This window comes from Elgaria multicarinata, chromosome 9 (genome assembly GCF_023053635.1).
Source record: "Elgaria multicarinata webbii isolate HBS135686 ecotype San Diego chromosome 9, rElgMul1.1.pri, whole genome shotgun sequence".
Lineage (NCBI taxonomy): Eukaryota > Metazoa > Chordata > Lepidosauria > Squamata > Anguidae > Elgaria > Elgaria multicarinata.
This window is the reverse complement of record NC_086179.1, coordinates 81,184,575-81,211,207: the sequence shown is the minus strand read 5'-3', so window position 1 is coordinate 81,211,207 and position 26,633 is coordinate 81,184,575. Positions and strand designations below refer to the sequence as shown.

General features: G+C 39.6%; 2 protein-coding genes across 3 annotated transcripts in view; one reads left to right on the top strand and one right to left on the bottom strand.

The window, feature by feature from the left end:
- PMPCB (peptidase, mitochondrial processing subunit beta) overlaps positions 1 to 772 on the top strand; it is a 13,871-nt gene extending 13,099 nt beyond the window's left edge. The window contains exons 12-13 of the mRNA XM_063134195.1: positions 186 to 261; positions 346 to 772. Coding sequence (XP_062990265.1) covers positions 186 to 261; positions 346 to 410 — 141 coding nt within the window. The 3' untranslated portion in view covers positions 411 to 772. The remainder of the gene's footprint in view (positions 1 to 185; positions 262 to 345) is intronic.
- On the bottom strand, positions 711 to 26,469 carry DNAJC2 (DnaJ heat shock protein family (Hsp40) member C2). Of its 2 annotated transcripts, XM_063134193.1 has the most exons (17): positions 26,282 to 26,469; positions 23,221 to 23,411; positions 21,290 to 21,365; positions 18,578 to 18,676; positions 17,390 to 17,531; positions 16,501 to 16,581; positions 15,243 to 15,308; positions 13,931 to 14,022; positions 13,716 to 13,837; positions 12,277 to 12,426; positions 5,110 to 5,198; positions 4,955 to 5,024; positions 4,091 to 4,275; positions 3,300 to 3,400; positions 2,525 to 2,632; positions 1,740 to 1,894; positions 711 to 856 (listed from the first exon to the last, which is right to left on the bottom strand). In XM_063134193.1, the coding sequence occupies exons 1-17, from the start codon at positions 26,340 to 26,342 to the stop codon at positions 782 to 784; spliced, it is 1,863 nt and encodes a 620-aa protein (XP_062990263.1). In that variant the 5' UTR covers positions 26,343 to 26,469; the 3' UTR covers positions 711 to 781. The 2 variants fall into 2 exon arrangements, with proteins under 2 accessions (XP_062990263.1, XP_062990264.1); XM_063134194.1 differs by lacking the exons at positions 711 to 856; positions 1,740 to 1,894 and having other exon boundaries at positions 2,531 to 2,632; positions 3,286 to 3,400.
- Positions 26,470 to 26,633: the final 164 nt, after the last annotated feature.

Below are 26,633 nucleotides of genomic sequence, written 5' to 3'. Positions count from 1 at the left end.
ATTTAAAAAAAAACATTTATGCAACAGCTTTAAATTGCAGCTTTGTGCATGCTGCAATTCATTTTCCTATGGATCTTGGCTTTCAGAGGAGTTCCTATTCCTTATGCTTTAAAACACATGGGTAATGGCTACTGACATTTTAAGTAAAACTTCCAGAAAGTAAGACAGTGTACTTCATATTTCAGGCAATTGATGCTCAAACCATCAGAGATGTCTGCACAAAGTATATTTATGATAAGTGCCCTGCAATTGCTGCTGTGGGTAAGGATTTCATTAGTATCTAGCTTTTTTCTTATGAAAGTAATCTCTGCCTTGAAGTAAATTATTTTTGTTTTTAAATTACAGGGCCACTTGAACAACTCCCTGATTACAACAGGCTCCGTAGTGGAATGTACTGGCTTCGTGTTTGACCTTTATTCATAAAGCTTTCCTAGAGACCCTAATGAATGCTTTGGGGAGATCTGCAATAGCTCTCTAGACGCTGAAGACTAGCAAATTGATTTTTCACCCTTGGCTAAAGCCTAATTTTGATGTTCCACAACAAATCGTGTATGCTGCCTCCATGGAAGATGACAAGCCTTTAAAGAAGTACAAGCCAAAGTTGGCTATTAAGATTTTGTTTTCAGTTCCTAAAATTGGTTGTCCTAATGCTATTAGTTTGAAGTCCACAACTTACTGCAGCCGCAAATAACCATACAACCAACTATAAATAATAGAAGTCATGTTCTGTATTTGCATTTTTATTATAAAACAAAACACTTATCGATTGTCATTCAGAATCTTATTTCTTAATTTTAGCAGCATTCACTACTTGCTCTTGGGCAGCCTTCTTTGCTTTAACCATTTCAACGAGTTCCTAGAGGGAGAAAAGATTGTTTATATTGTTTTCATCTAGTAGAATTTCCTAGGCAGGTCCAGATGATTGCAAGTAATAAGCAGCTAGAAAGAGTACTTGAGTGTTGGCAAAGTCAGACCTAGGCCTAATCTACACCAAGCAGGATATTGCACTATGAAAGCGGTATATAAAAGGCAGGAACCACACTACTGCTTTATAGCGGTATTGAAAGGCACTGACAACTGTTGGGGCCCATGGACATGTCCCATATACCGCTTTCATATTGCGATATCCTGCTTGGTGTGGCTCCTGCCTTTTATATACCGCTTTCATAGTGGAATATCCTGCTTGGTGTAGGTTAGGCCCAAGTTCCATGCAATCACTATCTGTCAATACTCGTACTTAGTAGGTTCTCACTTCAGAAGTGAGAGGGGCATGCCCAAACAGGTATTGCACTGGGTCTGTCTCAATACCAGCTTACAGAAACCCCTCGCAAGGTCTGTCGATGACCCCACGACTTCACCTTAGACTAGTGGAGGGACAGCTTGACTTTCAGCAGTCCTGCCACTGACACGAGGCATTTGAGGGGGATGGGGACACGTGCTATGGACCAGATACATAATAGTCAGAACTAGCTAAAGGGAAGTTAATGGTGACTTGCCTTACTATCCTGGGCAGTTGTGCAAGCTGGTTTGCCAATTACTATTCTCAGCAAAGTACTATCAATTTGGTCCAAGTTTTCTAAAGAACGTTTCTACTTCACTGAAGAGTTACCAAAGTACTGGTGTAGAAAGGAGCAAACAATCTTACAACCTAAGCTAGTAATGCTTTGAGGCTCATTCAGTAGATTAACTGCATATATAGTCCTAAAGGTTTTTTTTTTAAAGCAGCAGCGTTTTCCTACCTTATATCGCTTCATGCAGTCTTTTTTAGTTCTGCCTGGAACAGAAGCTGCTATTTTCTCCCACCTTTCAGGAGTATTTACTGGATATGTCTTCAGAGCTTGTTCTAAAAGTTTTTGCTCTTCTGTTGTCCAAGGAGATGAATCTGTAAATGGGGCTGTTGAAAACAATATAGACACAAATGAGAAGTGTGTGTTTGAATCAAGAAAGTGAAAGATAGCTATGAAAAGTTAAAGAGGGCTACAAAAGGGCCTACCGGGGAATTCTCCAGCACCTCCCTCTCCCATCCAAGCTCTAGAGCACCTTTTCCCAATCAGGTGCCTGGTATTCAATGTTTTCGAATACAAGGCCCATGTTAACTGGGACTGATGGGAGTCTGAGTCAAAGCCTAAAACATCTGAAGGAAGGCTCCTCTATAGCCCTTTCGTATGTCAATAATTGAATTAGAAGTTCAGGAAAACTGCTAAGTTATCTTCCAACAATTGTTCTACCACATTCACAATGTCTAGTGCTTTTGAAGAAGCATTTATACTACAGCTGATACACACACCCCAACTGCCCAACTTGATTCAGCTAGATTTGGCTTCTCAAAGAAACAGTGAGAGAAACACTAAATATATAGGCCTAGCATTACTTTTGGCTACACTGATCGTACAGTGGCATAAAGTGGAAATACTTCTAAAAGCACCCTTCGGCAGTCCTGGAGGCATGGTTCTTAACCAAAAGTGATAGAATTAAAATGTTACATCAAATACTGAACAACAGTTGAATATTTTTTCCTACTTACCTTCAAAACGTTCTGATGGTGTAGCACTATCTGCCTGTGGCACAACTCCATGCTCTTTTTTAAATTTATCAAAAGCTTTCTTATTTATGTCATCCTTTTGGTGAGGGTCTAAGGAGGATAAGAAACTAATTAGCTAACTCAGTCACTAATATTCATCTTTTAAGGAACTATGCCTCAAACCAAAATTTTACAGTAAATTGGTTGTTTAAAATCAGGCTTCAAATGCTAATAGACATTTAACCGAAATCTGGAAGTATTCAATACACTTGCTTTTCACCTTTAAACTGGATTATAGTGGTACATTTCCCCCATCAATTACTTCTTTCTTTAATGAACGGAGGCTACTATCTGTAATAGCTAGGGAATTATTTCTTCCCAAAAGGTCATATTATACTATTTTAAAGTGTCATCAAGAGAGAAATTTTCCTCATGAAGTGCATCAACACTGTTAAATGTACTTTCCCAGAGACAGAAAGCTGGAATTTGGCAAACATAGCTCAAGGCACAACTACTGATAAGAAATATCTTTCAAGCCTTGGGATATGAGGTCTTTGTCATAATAGCAGCCAGTGGGTCCAGCCAAGAGAGGGAGGTGTAATGGAATGGACAGGTACGGCAGTTTATCCTTCACATACTTGACTCTGCGACAGATTGGGGGAGGAGAGTGGAAACTGGCAAGGGCAGCCAGGGATGTAGTTATGCCTGCAGAATGGCAGCTGAATTTACTAGTAAGTAAAATGGAAGCATGCAGACCATCTTACAAAGATAAAGATACCAAGTTTCTGGAGGCTCTTTGCTTTGTTGATAACATCCTTTGCTGTTCGCTTTATTCCTGAAGTAGAGTGCAAATTCATGTAATTGGCAATAACTTCCCACCTATTTATAAGCACAAGGAAAACAAAGAAGCTTTACAAATATCCTTCAAATAATGTGCCAATTCTTGCATTTAATTGCCTGGCTAGTTAAAAAACCAAAAAAAAACAAAAACCCAAACACCAATAAGTGTATCATTTGAGAAGTTTTATCCAAGAGCAAAATTGCTTGTTGGATGCAACAGAATGCTTTTCAGATTACACATGTGGACCTTTCAAAATATTAAATTACCAACTGTGCCTTATATTTTACAATTTCAAGTACAAAGTAAGAATTTGGGAGGAACTTTTAGAAAGAGATTTTAAAGGAGGAAGAAGCTTTCCTTGAAAATACATTGGCCTTCAGCTCATTGCCCCCCCCCTCTCAAATTACAATTTAGCTGAATTCATGCAGTCAGAAATACAGACTATTTATACAGAAAAAATGTGAACACAGGTCAGCATTCAACTGGAAGACTTTGTGAATATCCCTGAGCAGAAAACTGTTTTCTGTTCAGAAAACTACTGATAAGAAATATCTTTCAAGCCTTGGGTTTTGCAGGTTGGAGATACGTTTAAAAAGCAAATATTCACAAAAGCAAATATTCACAAATTAATTTAACTGATAAGCAGATAAGAATCAACCTCCTCGCTGCTCTTCCTTTAAGATTGCCTATATGCACGGTTCAATAATAATAAATATCTATGCACCTACCTTGAGTTAGTCCCAGCAGGAAAGAGGTTTACAGCTTTAATTAGTAACTGTAAGTCATCTTCTGACCAATTCTTACTTCCCCCAACACCTCCACTAGAGGATTTCTCAGAACTCTTTGTTGCTTGCCGCATACGAGCATCTGCTTCTTCTCTCTCTCTCCTTATCTGTTCATTTACTTCATCTATCTATGTGAATATAAAAACACAATTACTGAAAACGCAAAACTCTTTCCCCAAGAATCAGAGAATTGCCAGAAGTTCCTGGTCCATTGTTTTCCCCACTATCACTGTGGGAGAAGAAGCCCATTGATGTTCAACACAAATACAACTGAGAGCAAGTAAAAAAAAAAAAGAGAGAGAGATAGCAACTGAAGAAGTAATCAAACATCTTTTATAACCCTAGCACATCTCTCAGAAATTTCTCACAGAAATTGTTAAACAAGATTGCCCTATACTTGTGCAAATAAACTGTAGATAATTTTTAGATGTATTGCTAACTTTGACATAAGCTAACTTTGACATACAGGTTCACATACATACCTTTATCATCTTAACACATTTAGATATAACGTTCTGATGTTTCAAATTATCTCTTGCTATCAAGAGAGTGGTAGTATCAAGCAAGTAGAACTGGTGTTTAAAGATTTGCTAACTTCTGGACAGCATAGGCTCTTGCCTATAGATTCCCTAGACCTGGCAAGTGCATTTGAATTAATTGTGTAAACACCTAGGAATTCTCATGAAAGAGGCAATTCTGCCTGGCAAGTTGTTTTCCCTACAGCATAATGTACATGTTCAACAGGTTCACCGCAATATTTTCACTACGTTGATTCACTGTTACAGGACAAAAGATTAATATAATTACCTGTTTTTCTACAGCAGCCTTTCCTTCTTCCCTTGTTGTGGATGTAAGTGCTTCATTCAAGCACTGCAGACTAAAAATAAATTATTGAACGATATTTCAGATCTAGTAGAAAGATGAAGGTCAAAAATCATAACGTGTAGGTCAGAAATACATACCTTGTCAATTCCAGACGATCACAAAGCTTTTCCACTTCTTCCATCATCTTAACACATTCTGCCTCATTGTCAGAAAAGTAATTCCAGTTCTGAAAGTAGAGCACCATATGCTTTATCTTCAGGTTACAGAAAACTTGCGTACAGTTTACAAAGTGTTTGATTGGGGCATGATGGCCATGAATTATAATGCCTCATTATAGTAGGTAGGTAGCTTTCTTGGATAACTTTCTCATCAAAAGCTTAACTGAACTTCTAATTTGAAAACACAGAACTTCTTTAGATTATGCTATACTTGAAAGTGTTACTTTTGGGATTCAAATATCTAGGTGTGTGTTTTTTTTAAAGTCGTTAACAACTTACATTTACCTCCTTGAGTAGAAATAATGCAAATGACTATTTATTTATTTATTATTGGATTTATATCCCGCCTTTTTTCCTGCAAGGAAAAAAGCTTCCTAATGATGCCTATATTGACTTAACAATTAGGGAACAATCCTATGTGGATAGTCAGCAGCCTCAAAACTCGGGAGGTTGCTGACTATTGCTTCTGTGCTCCAGCCACCTTGTATTTTTGCTAGATGGGCAATTTGGCTGTCTAGCAGAGGGAGAGGGAAGGAGGCCGGGGGGAGGGGCATATGTGCTCAGTCACCTGCCCTCCCTCTTCTCTATCTCAGTGCCTCATTTTTGGATTGCGGAGTGGGGGTGGGGAATGTGGTTTCTTGTCTCTGAAGTTGGAACCGTGTCTCTGACCTCAAAGCCGGGAAAACAAACAATCCTATGGCCCCCAATTGCTTTCTAGGGGGCATAGGATTGCCCTTTTATGCTTTTAAATAATAATAATAATTTTTTACCCGCCTCTCCCTTTGGATCAAGGCGGGGAACAACATTAGTACAACAAATCAACACATCTTTAAAAAATTTGGTTTCATATTCATCTGGAAAAGGCTAGTCTTTAAAGCTGTCTTAAATTCAGAGAGAGTTACGAATCTCCTCCGGCAGGCCATTGCACAGTCTGGGGGCGAAAGAAGAAAAGGTCCTCTGGGTAACAGTTGTCAGCCTAGTTTTGGCTGACTGAAGTAGATTCTTCCCAGAAGACCTAAGTGTGCAGGGCGGACTGTATGGGAGAAGGCTATCCCACAGGTAACCTGGACCCAAACCATGTAGGGCTTTAAAGGTAATGACCAACACTTTGTACTTTGCCTGGAAACTAATTGGAAGCCAGTGGAGTGATTTGCCTGGAAACTAATTGGAAGCCAGTGGAGTGATTTTAATATTGGGGTAATATGCTCACCCCTAGATGTACTGGTGATCAACCTGGCTGCCATATTTTGAACTAATTGAAGTTTCCAAACTAGGTACAATGATAGCCCAATATACAGCGCACTGCAGAAGTCGAGCCTCGAAGTTACCAGCACGTGCACTACTGTCTTTAGGTCTTCCAACTCTACAAAAGGGTGCAGTTGGTGCAACAGCCAAAGCTGATAGTAGGAACTCCTGGCCGTCGCATCTATCTGGGCTGTCATTTGGAGTGCCGAATCTAGGAGCACCCCCAGGCTGCGAATGCAGTCTTTCAGGGGGAGTGAAGCCCCATCCAGAACTTGTTGACAGCAAGCACCTCCGTCTTGTCTGGATTCAGCTTCAGTTTGGTTTTCCTCATATTGGAGAGCTTTAAATTTCAATGTTGCCACATATTATTTTGAGAGAAAGTGAGTGTGTTTGCGTTCCACATCTTGTTCTTCCCCCAACAACCACAATTGGGTTGTTGGGGGATGACAACACTGGGTTGGGGACACTGAGTTAAGTACAGTGGGAATGTTCAGGAGTTAGCACACTCATTTTTCACAATCCACAAGTTTGCTTAAACCGTGAGTTGTTGCAATATCCAAATCATGTCAATGTGAATTTACCTTAAGTTCCAGGACAACTTCATCTCTTAAAGTCATTTCCCTCCCTAAGAATTGTATTCATGTGACTCTTTTATGCATATATTAAGGCTGCTTACAGAAGAAAAATCAAAATATGAAAGGCCAACAGAATAAAATACATAATCAATTACCATTTCAAGGCTCAGACAATAAAATCAAATGCACACTAAACATTTTGCAGTGTTTTCTAAAGAACAAGATTTTTTAAAAAAAAGCTGCTAAGATTTCATTAGTTGCTTGCAGAATTCACATAAGTGGACTTCAACAGAAAATGTAGTTAAAGACACGCCATACTGAAGACTCCTTAAAATCTGAGAGATGTGCTTCCGAAGGCATACAAAACTGCATAGAAGAATCTACAGTGGCCAGATGTATATGAAGATTAAGATGGGAGCCTCTACTTCCTTTAAAATGTGAATTAAAATTAGAACATTTAAAGAAAACATTTAGAGGTGTGATGATGGAGTGAAGTGATACATATTTTGAATTTAATGTAAACAATTTTGACTGTAGTCCCAATAGTTTTTTCAGTTCGAACAAGAAGAGGAGAAGTGGCATTTCTTTCTCTCAAATAGCTGAATCTCCTCTGTATACAAAGTCATGCTAATGGTCACCCTGTTCAGCTGTAGTGGCACTATTGGTAGCAAATCGTGGGAATGCACACTGCACAAGAGCCACATGCAGCATTCATAGGCTGTTTCTGTGACGTCCAACCTGGGCATTTGGGGTTGTTTAATCCAAGAACAAACCATGGATTAACATGGGGTTGTTTAATTAACCCAAAGATTGCTGCCAAATACCACTATTACATCTGAACAGGGTCACTCTGTGAGTATGTGGTAGATATAAAGGGTTATTTTGTTAAGTATATGAAAAGAAATACTTGCTTAGTCATTAAAATTGTGTGTGTATGGCTATCTCAGGGTTAAACAGAGAAAGTATATCTGTGGGCAATTACCTTGAGATAGAGGCTGTTCTGGGAACCTTGCCAAGATTCTAAGTTAGCCTCATCACAGCTGTATGTAATGTAGATAAGAATTGTGTAAGATGTGTATATAGTTTCTCACTTGTGTAAAATGGAACTGATCACTGCTTACTGATCACTGCTCTATGATCACTGCTCTCTGTGTATGCCTCAGTGTGCTGATCTGAACTGATCTGAATTGAACTGCACAGAAGCCTGAAGGAAATAAACCAGCTCTGCTGTGTAAGACCTGCGTGATGTGTGTTTGTTTCTGAGCACAAACAGAGTTCCAGAGAGAGAAAAGTTCTGGCACAATAACCCAACAAAGGTTATGGGCCCAGTCTAGCCTAATCCAGGCAGAAGAACCAGAACTTGGTGGGAACGGTGCAGTATCAGAACCAGAACCAGGAGTCTGCTAAAACAGAAATCTGTTGATGGAGGAAGACATCAAGCTAAAGCCAGTGCTGCAAAGTGAGGAAAAATCTCAGTCGGCTGACTCTGAGGAGGACTCTGAGCAGGAGGACGGTGAGATACCAATTCCTAAAGCAGAGGGAATGGCAGGAGCTAATATGTCTGGTTTGCATCAATTGTTGGAAAAGCTGAATGACTCTAACTATGCATTATGGTCTTACAAAATGCAAATGTATCTGATTCAGGCTGAACTGTGGTATGTAGTCACAGAGGATCCACCAGATAGAGCAGATCCACAGAATGCTAAATGGTTTAAGGACGATGCAAAAGCAATGGCAGTTATTGCATTAGCTGTGGAAGACTCTCAAATTTCCTTCATTCAGTTTTTGAATACATCAAAAGAGTGCTGGAATGCGCTACAAGCTGTATATCAAAGAGAAACAGCGGGCAGTAAAGTAATTCTAACCCGGAAACTGTATGGAATGAAGCTGAAACCAGGGGAGTCTATGTCAAACCATTTGAAAAGCATGAGAGAAATCTTCAATCAACTCAGGGCACAAGGGATGGAGTTTACAACTATACACCAAGTCTATGTGATTTTGTCAAGTCTTGATTCATCGTACGACGCGGTTGTCACCATGATGGAAAGTCAAGAGGAGAAAAATTTAACCCTCGAGTATGTAGCTGGAAAACTACTGGAAACCTATGAAAGAAGACAAGCTTCAAAACAACAGAGCCTTAAACATCCTGTGGCTGTATTTCAACAAAGCCATAAATCTTCTGATGTGGTGGCTGCATTAAAGGCAAGGAAATGCTTTAACTGTGGTTCCACAGGACACTTAAGGTGGGATTGCAACAACAACAAGAAGAAAAAGCAGTCGACAGCAAAGTGGAGAGAAGAAAACAACTTGAATGAAGCTGAATCAACAAAGAAGTGTCTTCTAGCAAGAGTCAAAGAGACAATGAATCCTTGGTTTTTGGACTCTGGGGCTTCAATAAGTATGGCAAAAGACAAACTTTCATTTGTAACCTTGGAAACTTCTACTTCAGAGCAAAAGTGTGTTACCCTTGCAAATGGAACAAAAATCCAGATTTGTGGTGTGGGTAATGTATATTTTGATTGTCTGGGAGTTGAACTACAAAGTGTTTTATATGTACCAGAATTAGAAACAAACCTTCTAAGTGTGTTTCAGTTAACAGAAATGGGGTATGAGGTTTGTTTTACTGAAGAAAATTGTACTATAAAACAGGGAAACAAGGTGTGTGTGCAGGGAATAATGAAAGAATCTTTGTATGTGATTAATACTTGTACAGAAAATGAAGTTGTAGCCAGCAAAGTCACAACAAAAACAATAGCCAATTGCAAACCACACCAAGAGTGCATCCATTTAACTCATAAAAGGTTTGGTCATGCTAACTATAAAACAATTTCTAAGATTCCAGAATTGTGTGAAAGGGTGAAAATCAAACCATGTTCTAACTATGTAGAATGTAATGTATGCAGTGAAACCAAGTGTCATAAGTCAAACATTCCAAAACATAGTGAGAGAACAACAAAAAGAATTTTTGAATTAATTCATGCAGATCTTGCAGGTCCTTTTGAGACAAGTCAAAGAAGAAACAGATTTTTCTTGTCTATTGTTGATGATTACAGTAGATTTGGATTTGTGTATGTGTTAAAACAGAAGAGTGAAACTTTTAGAAAGTTCAAAGCGTTTGTTAAGTGGAGTAAAAATAGATTTAAAGAACCTATAGCTAATCTAAGAACAGACCGGGGAGGTGAATTTCTTAGCAACCAATTTAAAAAATTCCTCAGTGATGAGGGTATACAATATGACCTTACTGCTCCATATTCACCATTTCAAAATAGAGTTGCAAAAAAGAAAAACAGAACCTTGCAGAACATGTTAAGAGCTCTATTGAAAGAGTCAGGATTGTCTAATCTGTTCTGGGCAGAAGCTTTGTCCACCTCAAATTATTTGTTAAACAGGCTTTACCACTCTGTACATGAAAAAACTCCATATGAAATGTTTTACAAAAGAAAACCTAGAGTGTCACATATAAGGGTTTTTGGAAGTAAATGTTTTGCTCATGTTCAGAAAGAAAACAGACCAGGAAAGCTAGCTCAAAGAGGTTTGGAATGTAAACTGTTGGGATATGATACACAAACAAAAGGCTATCGTTTGTGGTCTCCATATCACAAAAGTGTAATTGTGAGCAGAGATGTAGTTTTTCATGAACAAATGCAGGAAACAAAACAGTATGTAAGTTTGCCTGTAGAACAGAAAGCTGTAGAAACAGAAGAAATTCCTGAACAATCTCAGCAAGAGAGGGAGGGGGAAGAAACTGTAGAGGAGGAAACTATGCCTGTAACTATGCCAAGACGATCAGAAAGGGAACGCAAAGCTCCAATTCGTTATTCAGATGAATACCAAAGCAAACAGGTTTCTCATAGAGCTTTACTGATAGCCTATGAACCTACTTCATTTGAGGAAATTCAGGAAATGGAACCTACAGAAGCTCAGGGCTGGCATGAAGCAATGTCAGAGGAAATCAGAGCAATGGAAAAAAATGAAACGTGGGAGCTAGTACCTTTACCTGAAGGTCGTAAAGCCATTACCTGTAAATGGGTATTCAAAGTAAAACAAAATGAGAAAGGACAGGTGGAACGTTACAAGAAAACAAAATTGTGTAGCAACCTCTAGTGCAGAAGCAGAATATATCAGCTTATCTCTGGCTTGTAATGAGATTGAATGGTATAAACAATTATTTGCTGATCTAAGGTTGGAAATTGAGACACCAGTAACCATATTTGAGGATAATCAGGCATGTATTAGTATGGCTACATCTGAAAAGTGTAAACCAAGAACTAAACATGTGGATGTTCGTTATTCTCATGTGAAAGATATAATTCAGAAGGGCTGGATTAAGCTTGAATATTGTCCATCTGAAATGATGTTGGCTGATTTATTCACAAAACCAGTATCAATGGTAAAACACAAAGAGATGCTTTTAAAGCTGGGTCTCATATTGTAACACAATTTAAACAACATGCGCAAGAGGAGGACTGTTAAGTATATGAAAAGAAATACTTGCTTAGTCATTAAAATTGTGTGTGTATGGCTATCTCAGGGTTAAACAGAGAAAGTATATCTGTGGGCAATTACCTTGAGATAGAGGCTGTTCTGGGAACCTTGCCAAGATTCTAAGTTAGCCTCATCACAGCTGTATGTAATGTAGATAAGAATTGTGTAAGATGTGTATATAGTTTCTCACTTGTGTAAAATGGAACTGATCACTGCTTACTGATCACTGCTCTATGATCACTGCTCTCTGTGTATGCCTCAGTGTGCTGATCTGAACTGATCTGAATTGAACTGCACAGAAGCCTGAAGGAAATAAACCAGCTCTGCTGTGTAAGACCTGCGTGATGTGTGTTTGTTTCTGAGCACAAACAGAGTTCCAGAGAGAGAAAAGTTCTGGCACAATAACCCAACATATTTGAGTCTGCCCAAAGCATCTACCTAAGTCTAATACAAGTAAGGTCTAGCATTCTTCTTCATATAATTGATGCAGATTAGAATCCTAGTATGTTCATATTCGTTCTTTAGCCTGCCCCCCTCTCTCCCCTCTCTCTTTATATATAAATTAGGATAACCTTCATAGTTAGCTTGCATTCACCATATTTTTAAAAACAAAAGCAAAACTGAAGGTGAGGTTATATAGTATTTTAAGTGAGGACTGTAAAATATCAGTAAGGTATTAAGGTTCTTATCCTAAGTTTAGGATTAATAATGAGCACTATTGTGGACCAATATTCTAGGAGCTGGAATCTTATAAAATCTGGATTTAACTACAGCACTATACCTTGCAAGTTGTTCGCAGTTTTTGCCTTTCCTTTTTAATCGCTTTTTTCTGGATATCCTTCTCTTTTTTCACCAGCAGTGCTTGTTGTCTCATTTCTTCCTCTTCTTTCTCCTTGGCTAATCGTACTGCTTCTAATTCTGCTTGCCTTTGCTGAGACAAAAGAAAACTCAGCAATCACTCAAGTCTGATACCATATCTATGTCAAGTTAAAAGCCGTTTGTGGTGCCTTTTGCCACTCAAATGAAAACAATGATACAATACTAGTCTTTAAACTCCTAGGCTAGCAAACTACACCAAGGATGTGTACTTTTCATGAGTCCAAGACCACATACCTTTTAATAGTCTTAACAATTCCTGTGCCATGGATACTTCAGATCTTCATAAGCTATAGCAATCATCTGTATACTCTAAAATCTTTCAACATGATAGGACTTAAGCAAGTGGGTATGTCACAAACAGTTGTGCTAATAAAACAGGTTTAAGACAGAGTTCTTTACAGTTAGCAGCTTCCTTTTAAGTTCTTGGGCCACAGAACTATCATTTGAACGCACATATGCCTTTTCATAATGTGCTGCTTTTAATAATGTATTAGTTTTAAATGTTTTAATTATATGTATTTTATGGCATTTGCATTTATGCTGTACTCCGCCTTGATCCTGAGGGAGGCGTGTAACAAACAAATAAATACATCATCATCATCATTATTATGTAATGTATTTCAGAGGGAATATGAAATATTCCAGGAAACCACAATTTATTACTTGAGTTAAATACTGTATTGTACACAACTGAAAAAATTAAAATTGTTATGAATACTGCCACAAACAGTAATATTAAGGGTAATATAATGTTCAACAGGTTTCATACAGAGTTAGTCAAACTTAGAGTAGACCCACTGACATAAATGGGTCTTAAGGTGGCCATGACTAACTGAAATTCCATTTATTTTATTTAGAGTATTTTTATCCCGCACCTCAGCCAAAAGGCTCTCGGAGCAGCTTACAATGTATCAATAAAGAAGACAGTCCCTACCCTCAGGCTTACATTCTAAAAAAAGACATGACCCACAAGGAAAAGTGGATGGGGAGGGAAGAGGGAGAAAATAAAAAGAAATTAAGGAGACTGTTTAGGCTGGTGGGAAGGCCCTGCTCCGTCCTCTCATCTCCCAATGGAGGGGCAAACCAACAGCTCCTTCTTCCCCACAAGGTGAAGATGTTAGAGCCCTGGGTGTGTGTGTGTGTGTGTGTGTGTCCAACTGAAGCAGGCTCTGATGGTCCCTGCCTGCTCCGGTCTCCCTCACAATTAATTGCAATGAGACTACTCTAAGTCTGGATCCAACCCATTGTTTAGTCTGTCAAACTGGCAGAAGACGAAAGCATTTTGCATTTAAAATGTTTTTGAATTTTCAGCACTATATATATATATAATCTGAAACTTACTCTCTCTCTCTCCTCCTGTTCTTTTCGTTTTGCTTCTACCTTTGCTTTCTTTTCTGCTTCTTTCTTTGCTCTTTCTTCTTCCTTGAATTTTTTTATTCTGGGATCACAGCTGTATGCAGTATCTAAGAAAAGAAAAAAAAGTGTCTATGCAGGGGACATACAAAGGCTGAAATTCACTGAGCCAGTCTCCTTGAAGAAGCCAAGTTGACACTTACCAACTAGTGTCCTTATTCTGTTCATCTCTTCTTTTTTCCTTAATGCTCTAGCTGCTCTGTTCTGCTTTTCAATCCACCTCCTCTCATCTCGACTACACAGAGAGATGAAAGACTTCAGGTAGAAAGGCTTGCTATGCTCAGTACAAAATCAACAAGACATTTGCGAAACAGGCCACAATCCCTAAATGCTTGGACATCATCAAATTCAATGAAGTTTCAATCAAACTGCTTTCCGGCAGGCCTACCCAGTCAAATTTTAAGATGTCTGGCTGTTATTTTAATGATGTATTAGTTTTTATGTTTTAATCAGTTTTACGTATTTTATAATATTTGTATTCTGCGTTGTTCCCTGCCTCAATCTTATTACCCTCGTTCTGGCGGGTAATAAATAAATAAATAAATAAATAAATATTATTACTCCAAACAATGATTTTTTAATTTAGGTTTTTACAAAAAACAGAACTAGTAGCAAACATTTATTTTTATAGGATAATCTCTTTGCAATTTAACAAGGTATCTTTTGGTCAAGCTACAGGAAATGTCTCAAACACAAATCATACTCATGTAACCTGACACACTTACCACTTGCCATTGAATTACAAGCATTGCTAGAATAAAATCTCTGAACTTTGTGCACACGTACAATCCTTACTGTCCTCCTAACCCACCCACCCTCCCTTCAGTTCTTCTTAAAATCAGAAAGCCTTCCAATCTGCTTCTTTTCTGCAGTCACACTTTCTCTCAGCCAGGGTGGAAGGGAAAGATGGGAAGTATTTATTTTATATTTATTTATTTAATTTATTACATTTTTATACCGCCCAATAGCTGAAGCTCTAAGTATTTAGTAAAAAAACAAACAAACTAGCACAATACAGAGTAACTGGAGAAGAACAGAACTTTCCTTTGGTCTACTCCTCTTTAAACCACTGATCAATGTCACTCTTTAATCACCTTAATTGAGAGGATAAAACGGTAGATCATCTTGTTCGGGGCAAAAAAATATATATTAACGTATCTTGACTCAGGGTTATACTGTCACACTATTAATATTTGATAGCACAATCCTATGAATGTTGGCTCAGAAGTTCCACTGTGTTCAAATGGGCCTACTAGGTAAAGCTGCAGTTCTATACACACTTATCTAGGAGTAAGTTCCACCAAACTTAATGGGAATTACTTTCAACTAGACATGTGTAGGATTGCACTATAAATTATCTAAATTTCTGAACCATATCTGTAATGTGACATGACATGTGAACTGAATTTTTGGTATATTAATCATACCTTTAAAAGGACCCTTTTACTTACATACCATTCTGCTTTTTCTTTTTCTTCTTCGTCTAAGTAGGAAAACTCTCGCCAAGAATCAAAATTATACCTATAGAGAGAAAGTCAGCACAATGTTGATGATTAACAACATGTTGAGAATGTACTATTGCATATTCCACAGTATATTTTTAAATTATTTTTAATTGCTTGTATTCTTAAACTGAAAGCTCAGCAAAGACTATACTGTTAGATGCCTGATATATTTCTGCTGCAGGAACTTCGCCAAGTTTGAGGAAACTTACATGTAAATTAGAATACTAGTCAAAGCCACTTCATTCTGGTCATTATTTTATGATACAGTAACAGGGCTAATTCTTACAATATGGGAACAGGTTACATGTTGCTCCCCTATGGAACCATACCATTTCACTCCATTCACACATGGATATAGTGAAAGACCAAAGCCTGTCTCAGAAGCCAATGTGTGGAAGTGCAGATTGGAATAGTTCTTCTCATAGGAATCCCCCTTCCCTACAATCTGGTTATAACTATATTAAAAGTGGGCATGTTTAGCCTGGAGAAGAGAAGATTGAGGGGAGACATGATAGCATTCTTCAAATACTTAAAAGGTTGTCACACAGAGGAGGGCCAGGATCTCTTCTCGATCCGCCCAGAGTGCAGGACATGGAATAACGGGCTCAAGTTAAAGGAAGCCAGATTCCAGCTGGACATCAGGAAAAACTTCCTGGCTGTTAGAGCTGTACAACAATGGAACCAGTTACCTAGGGAGGTTGTGGGCTCTCCCACACTAGAGTCATTCAAGAGGCAGCTGGACAAGCATCTGTCAGAGATGCTTTAGGGTGGATTCCTGCATTGAGCAGGGAGTTGGACTCGATGGCCTTGTAGGCCCCTTCCAACTCTGCTATTCTATGATTCTATGAAAATTAGGGACATTTACTTGCTAGTAAAAAGAATGAAAAGTGTTCCCTATAAGTTACAAGACATCAATCTGAAGATCTTATACTACAACTGTTTCAGGCTATCTACAAGAGCCTATTTTGGGGGACGTTTCAAACTGCATGAATAATTGTCCAAAACGGAGATACAAGAGGGTCACAATGTCACTGCCCAGCCACCTCCTTTATTCTTCAGTTAAAGACTTCAATGATCTTACACATTTTCATATTTTTAGAGACTTCTACAAATCTAATTGTTATGATTATACCAGATGTTTTCCCCACATAATTTTGCTTACCTCATACAGTACTTCCAAGAGAGAGAGAGAGAGATAATCCACTTACCAGAATGAATAAAACGCATCCACCTCTTCGAAGGATGAGTTCACATCCCCAAGCTTAGGTATACTTTTCTTATTTGACCACCTGTACCAATTAAGAGGTATATACACATTATTCTTTAATATGAAAAGTTTAACCTGGAGTATGCAGATTTGCATGCTTAATCTCTTGAACTTTATCTACTTCACTGGGATTTCAAGTTGAGAAGAAATGAATTCTTAGCATGAGGTAGAACAACAGTGCCAAGTGTTTCATCGTGACCTACATCTCTGTGCTGGTATCGTTAGCTGTATAACCAAGTGCCACTGGACTAAAAATAGCCACAAATGCCAGATGCAATGCAACACTGAGCTACAAAACTCAGAAGCAGGCAACGTTTGCCTTCCAGATGTTTTAGATAACTCCCACAAGCTGGGGTTTCTGGGAGTTGTAGTCCAAAACATCTGGAGGGCACCAGGTTACTTACCCTTGCTCTAGAAAGATAGTCTGGCTCACGGCCAGACATTATTTTGATATAGCTTGTCCCTTGTCCTGACAAAAGTAGAGAAAATTATCTGTGTACCAGTTGGCCTTGCAGAATCATGTGCACTGGCAAATGCCTAAGCACTTAGGCTTTAAGAATCATTTACAATAGCTTTTGAACCAACAATTGGGACAGAATGATGGAGCTGTTCTTATTGTCTAACAAAATGCTCTAATGGTATCACCAGCATAGACTACTAAAAAACTAAAGGAACTAAGCTAAGTGTTAGTATCTGTAAACTAGTTTCATGTATATCAACCCACATAGTACATGGACACAACTCTCCAGCAACAAGGTCCCAAATCACTGACTTTGCTGCTTTTCACCACTCTTAAGGAGATACTTTCAACAGCCTGTACCATAGCTTACCTGGCATTTCTCTCAAAAACTGGTGAAAAAACGTCAAAGAAGTTTTCCTTTGCTTCACTTTTAGAAGGAACAGTGTTATCAAAAGTAGGATCTATGCTATTAAATGCTCGTCTCTTCACAGGATCTGACAAAATTTCATAGGCTGAAAAACGAAAATTACATGGCCGCAAGTTACTAGATGGCAGAGAGTAGCACTGCATATTTATGTTAAGTAATCAACTCATGGGATGAAAATAAAAATAAAGTTCTGTTTTAAGTGAGTGGTAAATAACACTTCTAAGCTTTAAGTATTGTTAAGATAGAAATTATAAAGTTAAATTAATTTTAATTTAAAAATGCAATAAATAATTTAATACATTAAGATGAGGTGCAGAGTCTTATCAGCAAGATTAGTTTTGCAAAGCTAACATAAACCTAAATCACTGAAGAATATGGAAGGGGACATATATAGGCCTAATACAATAGCCCTACATGTATTACCAAACCACTGGGCCAACGAAGTATCCCATTGACTGTATTTGCCAGTAAGTGGAGGACTGCTGGATCAATGACAGAAGCTACACACGGAGTATTTCTATGACATGCTTAAAATCTACCATTGGGGCTTCTAAGTAGGAGATTCAGCACTATTCTAAAATAATCATTACATCAGCCAGAGGATAAGCTCTCTCTCTCTCTTGATGCTCCAAAGACTTCCCCAGTTCTTGCAATGCAGCAGATTTCTGGAAATCAATGCAACACTTCAGGCTTAAATTGTGATATGAAGGTGTTAGATAAGTGGCTACCAACTTGGGCTAGTATGTCAGCTACTTTAGATCAGCTGGTACGCATCCACACATACAAAAGATCTAAAATTACTATAATTTAATGAATATTATTTCACGCAATTTATCTCTTGAGTCAGCACATACAAGCTCTTGCATTTGCATAGAATGCATCAGGAACATGGTATGCGCTATGAAAGATCAGATTGGAAATGAATTTTCTTTCAATGTTGTTTCATGATTGATTTATTACTTATCAATACAAATTATTATTAATATTGACACTGTGCTATCAATATACATGGTGCCTTTAAAACTCTCCTTTTGTTGGAAACTCTATTATTCTAAGCAAATAACTCAAATCTATTGAACTATTTTATGCATATTTCTATACAAAAAACATTCAGTAAGAGCTAGTTCTTACCTTTTGTTATACATGTAAAGTAGTCATTGTCACCTTCACCTATCTGTTCTCCTGCTGCTTTTCGCTTGTCTGGATGGTGTTTCAAAACCATGGCTTTATCTGTGAATTCAAAAATAGTCAAGTTCAAATTAACAAACTTTATCTTCATTTTTATCTTCATTTATGTATTGTCTCATTACATCTTTTAAACAGCAAGAAGTAAATAAATAAAAATAAATAAATAAATAGCGTATTATATTTGGATAGACACTCCAGAAATTTACCTATATCCTATGTATAGCTAGGTCCAAGGGAATTCAGAAAAATATGTAAAATGGTTTCCCACAACCTGTGTATGTTCCAGGTCTATACCTATGGTAAGGCAGGGTAATCTTTTAATGATACTAATACCTAATTAATGGGAAAACATAACCCTGTATATGCAAAATATTAGGAGTCTAAGGGTGGAATCCTAATCATGCCTACAAGGAAGTACACTCCATCAAATGCAAACAGAACTTACTTATAAGTGAATATATTTGGGGTTGAGCTGTAAATGAGCCTAAACATGGTAATACCTCATAACATATAATATTTATTTATTTATTTATTTATTACATTTCTATACCGCCCAATAGCCGGAGCTCTCTGGGCGGTTCACAAAAATTAAAACCATTCAAAGTATAAAACAACAGTATAAAACCATAATATAAAATACAATATAAAAGCTCAACCAGATAAAAACAGCAGCAATGCAAAATTACAAATTTAAAACACCAAGTTAAAATGTATTTATAGACTGTTAAAATGCTGGGAGAATAAAAAGGTCCTCACCTGGCGTCTAAAAGCATATAATGTAGGTGCCAAGCCCTTAGGGAGCCTCCACCTGCGTTCTAGCCGTCTCCCCTCTTGCTTCATTGTCCTCAGCTCAGGTGTACCCCAAGGAGCTCGCTGGGCTCTGCTCAGAGGGAGAGGGCGCTTGGGTGCGATCATGTCAACCGCCCGAGTCATCTCTGCATTCCACAGAGCAACCTGGGCTTCGACAGGAGCACCAGCCATACCAGCAGGAAAATCCCCCAGAGCCCTCTGGAATCCACCGGAGTCCATTAGCCTTTAATAGGCCCCCCACCCTTGCAGAGGGGAAAGGCTGCCGAAAGTCTAAACCTCAATAGAAAGTGATCTGACCATGACAAGAGGGTAGATGTTAATTCCCCCACTTTCAGATCACCATCCTTCTGGCCAGTTGAGAAAACCAAGTCAAGTGTGTGTCCCTTTGCATGTGTTGGGCCGATGACATGTTGAGACAGCCCCATAGTTGTCATGGCGGCCATGAAGTCCTGAGTCACCCCGGATACAGGAGCCTCAGCATGGAAGTTGAAATAATCTTTGATTTCAAATATTCTACATTAAATGTTATTATTATTATTTATTTATATAGCACCATCAATGTACATGGTGCTGTACAGAGTAAAACAGTAAATAGCAAGACTCTGCCGCATAGGCTTACAATCTAATAAAATCCTAGTAAAACAATAAGGAGGGGAAGAGAATGCCAACAGGCACAGGGTAGGGTAAGCAGGCACAGGGTAGGGTAAAACTAACAGTATAAAGTCCGCACAACATCAAGTTTTAAAAGCTTTAGGAAAAAGAAAAGTTTTTAGTTGAGCTTTAAAAGCTGCGATTGAACTTGTAGTTCTCAAATGTTCTGGAAGAGCGTTCCAGGCGTAAGGGGCAGCAGAAGAAAATGGACGGAGCTGAGCAAGGGAAGTAGAGGCCCTTGGGCAGGCGAGAAACATGGCATCAGAGGAGCGAAGAGAACGAGCGGGGCAATAGTGGGAGATGAGAGAGGAGAGATAGGAAGGAGCTAGACTGTGAAAAGCTTTGAAGGTTAACAGGAGAAGTTTATAGTGGATTCTGAAGTGAATTGGAAGCCAATGAAGAGATTTCAGAAGCGGAGTAACATGGTCAGAGCGGCGAGCCAAGAAGATGATCTTTGCGGCGGAGTGGTGAACAGAAACCAACGGACTGATGTGAGAAGATGGAAGGCCAGAGAGAAGAAGGTTGCAGTAGTCCAACCGTGAAATAACCAGTGCATGAACAAGCGTCTTGGCGGAAGAGACAGACAAAAATGATCGAATCCTGGCAATATTATACAGGAAAAAACGACAAGATTTAGCTACTGCCTCAATATGAGGAATAAAGGAGAGCGAGGAGTCAAATATAAAGCCAAGGCTACGAGCTTCCTTGACCGGAGTAAGCGTAACATCATTGACAGTAAGAGAGAATGAGAGATGAGGAGAAGGTTTAGGAGGAAAAACGAGCAATTCAGTCTTTGTAACTTTAAAATATATCTGGGTGGTGTTTTTTTGTGATTTTGTGATTTAGCTTTCTAATCCTCCAATACTTGGATTCTAAAGTGTGTTTTCTGAGCAAATAAGAGGTTTAAGCTATCAGTTAAATGCTAAGGCTCTGCTTAACAGTTTTGCCACTGCAGCCTGAGATGAATTGCCCCTCTCATGGCAGTTCTAGAAGCCTTATACTAGCATGAGCTGCTGCCATAAACTGATGGGGAAACTCAGATTTTGTGGAGAGGTGCCCCAATAAGTCAAATGTTCCTCCTTAATGGAATCAGCACTTCTCAGAACAGTACAGAACTGTTCGCATAACCTAAGCCATTTTCGATTATTAAACTAAATGCCAAGAATATACTAAGAATTAATGAAAAGTACTTACGAGCTGCTTTAATTTGTTTCTGAGATGCCTTGTATCTTATATGTCCAAGTCCAAGAACTGAATAGTGATCCTGATTCTGAAAAGAGAAATACAAATATTAATAGAAAACTCTAGTGAGTAGCAGGTGCCCAAGGCAAGCAGCTAAGTGGGAAAGTAAGCTGTTTCCCCCCTCCCACATCCCTCCAGCCTCTCTCAACTCCAGCTACCTAACTTTTTGCCACCACTGTGCTAACTAGCCCTATAGTGTTTCTGACTCTCACTTCAAGCTTTAAAGAAATATGGGGCATGTCTAGACCTACGGGTGTAGAGGGCCAGAGAGGGAGGCGATCCCGGACTTACCTCATCGCTCTGTGTCTACATGTGGCGCGCAATGTCCCAGGAGGAAGAGGACATCATGCTTGCTATTTTATTTATTTATTTATTTTCAAGAAAAGGAGCACTCGATCACAAAAGCTAGGGTTTTTTTTAAAAAAAACACAACCGCTCCCCCCCCCGATGGGCACAGAGCTCCTGAGGAGCTCCGTGCCCCGTGCCCGGTTCCTTGCGAGGAGCTGGGACGAAAATGGGATGCCCGGCCACACCTCCTGTGGTCTCGGGATCATCCCGGGACCGCGGGAAGAACTGGGATTAAAGTGTAGGGCCATATCCTGGGGAAAAGGAGGGATCATCCCTCCCTGCTCCCGGGATCCCCTGTGCGTCATGTGGACGCACAGGGACAATCCCGGGACGCTCCCCGGGATATCGCCTTGTCTAGACATGCCCATGGTCTTTTCAGAGCCCTAACTATGTGGGTGGGGTGGTCAAACCCACATGCAACGGATAAAGTGCTCTAACTAGAAACAGCTACTAGAGTATAAGTGTTAGAGCAGCTTTCCCTAGCCTGGGTCCTTTAATGATGTGGACAAGACGCTTGAATCAGTCTGTCCCACCACATGTAAGCTTGACCCTTGCCCAGCTTGGCTTAATTCGATCCAGCAGAGGTGGATTGATTGGGTGGGTCCAGGGGGTGGTAAATGCCCCACTCTGTTTTGTTTTGGACTACGCTTCCGGCATCACTGACCATGGTGGCTGCAGCTAATGAGGTTTGTAGTTTAAAATATCTGGAAAAGCCATAACCGGGGAAGGCTGTGTTAAGGGAAAGGGAAGTGAGCATATCAGGAAAAAAAGATTTCCACAAAAAACAGGTTTAGCACATGGCAGAAGCAATGCCTCCTATTGGACCTGTAGAGAACAGGAATCAGCCAGAATCCGTATTGCCACTGTTTGTTTATGAGATTTGTTCTTTGTCGTTTTTTAAAATTCCCAAGTTAAATGTGTTTTGCTCCTTGTATTTTTCTAAAAATTATGAAGTTTCTACAATCTAAAATTTGCTCCACCAGACCCACTGATACTGAGCTGAATATAGATATTCTTTTAGCATTATTCACTATTTAAGGACAGCCCAATACCAATCAGAGATGAGGAGACAACACAAAATATTCTTTGGTAGCTAAGGGCACAATTCTATACATGTTTAGACACAGAAAAGGCCAAACAATCCCAGCATGCCCCAGCCACCATGCTGGGATTTGTTTTTCAGGAAAGGGAAACTTACAATGCAATTCCATGTCTACTCAGAAGTAAGTTCCACTGAGCTCAACAGGGCTTTACACCTAGGTAAAGTGTATAGGATTGCAATTTCTCTAAAGGATAAAAAGGCTACTTTCTAAGTCAGCTTAAATGGAGAAGGTGTCACTTCCAGATCATTATATAAACTGAATTTATTAGCCTAATGCTTTTGAAAACAGTATTTAAGATCAAGCTACACAAGGAATAAAAAATGAATCAATTTTCAAGATAACACAATCTAGAAGAGTAATGTTTCAAAGCACTGTTCACAGGAACCTTCACTATACTCTGAAGAAATATAATTCGAACATTAGAAAATATACCTTCCAGTCCTTTGGGTCAAGTGTTTTTAACATAGGAAATTCTTCCAGCTGTAGTTCTTCATCTCCTGACTCTTCAGAGAGCTCTTTCTCATCCTCCAGCTCCTGGAAAGAGGCAGAAACATGTATGTTTCGCCTCTTAATAAATGCTTCAAACCATCTTCCCACAGGCTCAACTTGGCAAAGAACAGAAGCTGTGAATAAAAACGGAGGAGCAGCTTAGGAGCACCCTAGTTAACCTTGAATTTTCAAGTTCACCCCATCCCAACACCACAGTGTGAATTACCTTTTATACATTAATTTATTTAGCCAGAAATACATGTGCTAAAAACACATGAAGAAGCAAATCCTAGTCTGGCATTACTACTATACCACATGCATTAACCAATACAAACATATTTTCAATCCAGTCTATAAAATAGTTTAGTCACAGTTATGTATGGCAAGGATTCCCAGATTGTTGTCACATAATCTGCCCATTATAAATAAATTCAGTTTAAACTGGACTGCAGTGAATGAGCAAGTGGAAGAAGATGGAGTCACAATGCATATCTCAGAATTCTGTAAACTGGAATGGTGTGGACTACAGCAATGCAATTAGCCAAGTAGAAACAATAATGATGTCAAGGGCAATTGATCTGGCATAAAAACTTAGCCTAAATTGCTTAGAAATTAATATCTAGACCCTCCGCTCATTTGAACAGTTTGTCTAAACAAGTAAGATGTTTGTAGGATTACAGACTGAAACAAAAGCCATTTCCCGTGTCAGACATGACATCTAGGTTGCCACTTTCTCCCAGAGCATAATTAATTGAAGTACAGCACCTGTTACCATAACTGGCACTAAATAAGTAGTAACGCATCACTTCTAATATAGTTAGCCAACTAAAGTGCTTGTTATTTTCAAAACACCCTGCAAGAATTACCTATTATTTCTATCACATTTGTATCTTTTCAAATTGTGATAACAATTCTAAAGATTACATATGACAAATTTAAACAGCAGCATTTTGTAAAAATAAGAGCCTTTAATTGAAGCAAACGTAAAAACGTAGCTTTTACAAATGTTGTTTCCTTTAGCTGTCTATTCATGCAAAGTCAAAAAAAATTAGAAGAGAATGTAATAACACAATGCACTCTTGGTAGTCCTGGTGGTGGTGGGAGTTCTCTTTAGAGTAACCTCATATTTAACAACTTGTCTTGCAGCTATAGGCAACAAGGGATTCAATGCAGGTGACTCTGTAAGTGGGCTGGCAAAGGAGGGACAACTGGAGATCACCTTTCCTCTGCCAGTCTGCTTGGTTTCTATGTTATCTGCGGAGGAAGGGAACCCTGTTCCTTCTCCAACTGCCCAGCTGATAAAAGGCATATTATCAGACGCCTAATAAGGGTGCAATCCTATGCATTTTTAGACAGAAAAAAGTCCTACAACTCCCAGCATGCCCCATAGTAGGCTAGTGACCTTTTTTTAGCTTATTTACTTTCCTGCTTTAGAGGCCATACACCTGCTCAGCCCCCACAAACAACGCAGTAGCTCAAGCCCATAAGGATTTTGTTATACAGTCATAACTGTTCCTGAGAAAGCTGTACAAGTAGGGAAGATGCCTCTTTTTCTTCACTTATTGCCAATATAAACTTCTCCTGTTGACCTACAAAGCTTTTCACTGTCTAGCTCCTTCCTATCTTTCCTCTCTCATCTCACACTATTGCCCCGCTCGTGCTCTTCGCTCCTCTAATGCCATGTTTCTCACCTGCCCAAGGGTCTCTACTTCCCTTGCTCGGCTTCGTCCATTTTCCTCTGCTGCCCCTTACGCCTGGAACGCTCTTCCAGAACATTTGAGAACTACAAGTTCAATCACAGCTTTTAAAGCTCAGCTAAAAACTTTTTCTAAAGCTTTTAAAACTTGATTTTGATCTGACTTTTATACTGTTAGTTTTACTCTACCCTGTGCCTGTTTGGTGCATTCTCTTCCCCTTCTTATTGTTTTATTATGATTTTATTAGAATGTACGCCTATGCGGCAGGGTTTTGCTATTTTATTGTTTTACTCTGTACAGCACCATGTACAATGATGGTGCTATATAAATAAATAATAATAAACAGCCTTTGTAGAATAAAGGCAAGCAAGAGCCTTTATTCCCCCACCCCAGTATCTCAGTAACTTTAAGAGACAACAGGGGATCCAAATCGAACCTTTAGGCTTCTGCTTGACCTAAAGTCGCCACCTTATTTCCACCTCTGACAAGATCCTGAGCCATTGACAAGTATAAGGCAAGCAAATGTGCAACAGGAGTACCTTCTCTCAAGGCACTGTTAGGCCACCTACTCTTTTGCAGCAAATGGCTAGTGAATGTATTTAAACAGTGGTTAAGTAGCCACCATAGTTAGGAATGGTTCAAACTAAGTCATGGCTCACTCAACATGCGAGTTTAGCTCAAAACTCTTAGACCCTGTTCAAACAACACACTAAGCCATGGGGGTTATGCATTTTGAACTACACATTATGGCTTAGCTTGTCATGTGAACCATTCCTAACCATGGTGGCTACGGAACCACAGTTTAAACACGCTCACTATTTGCTACAAAAGGGTTAGCGGCCTAGCCACGGCTTAGTATTTTGTCTGAAGAGGCCCTTAACCATCATGGCTTAACGAGTTGTCTGAACAAGGCCAGTGAAAGCTACACCTGGTGGATTTCGCCTCGTCATAAGCCATCCTTGGCCAACCTGGTGCTCTCCAGATGGGCTACACTACAATTCCCGTCACCTCCGATTCGGGAAGACCCCTATGCAACGCAATTGGAAAACTAGAAAGCCACTCTAGGGTCATCATAACCACAACAGAAATAACTCCTGGGGGGAAAGCGCCGGTGTTTCAAGAACACCAAATCCCCACCCGATCTCCTGAGCGTGGCCTGAAAGATAGCAGCCCCCACCCGAGGACGCCAAGGACTTCGACGCCCAAAGTGGCGTCTCTAAGGGGAAAGTAGGGCGAAGGCGCCCTGCGAGGCACTCCCGGGGCTCGAAAAGGAGAGGGGACGGACGGGCGGAGAAGACGTCACATACCCACAGACAAGGCCCTGGTGACCGCGGTGACTTGTCCCTCAGGCGCCCCGCGTAACATCATGGTGACAGTCGAGGAGTCCCACTCGCTGAGGGGACTGGACGGCTCCGACTTTTCCCTCTGGGGCCTGGTCGCTGGTTGCCAGGTGCCGGCGCATGGACGGATCCGGCAACTGCTTCCGGGGCTTTGGGCCACCTCCGCTTTCCTTTTTGCCCTCCGCCTCACCTCAGAGGCGGAGAAAAAGGCCCCGCCTCTAAAACAACCAGATCCTCACACCGGCCTCATAAACAGAGCGGCCCCGTGCAAGAGGGCGAACTCTAGAACCTCAGGCCCAACACGGCGTTTATATTAGCC

What these genes read in the sequence shown, in the direction of transcription:
- DNAJC2 (XM_063134193.1), bottom strand. Translation starts at nt 26,342, where the DNA reads ATGATGTTACGCGGGGCGCCTGAGGGACAAGTCACCGCGGTCACCAGG. An exon ending in GTTTTTGAGAGAAATGCCAG is followed by an intron (nt 16,582 to 17,389) that starts GTAAGCTATGGT and finishes TAATTGGTACAG; the next exon opens with GTGGTCAAATAAGAAAAGTA. An exon ending in GATCGTCTGGAATTGACAAG is followed by an intron (nt 5,025 to 5,109) that starts GTATGTATTTCT and finishes ATTTATTTTTAG; the next exon opens with TCTGCAGTGCTTGAATGAAG.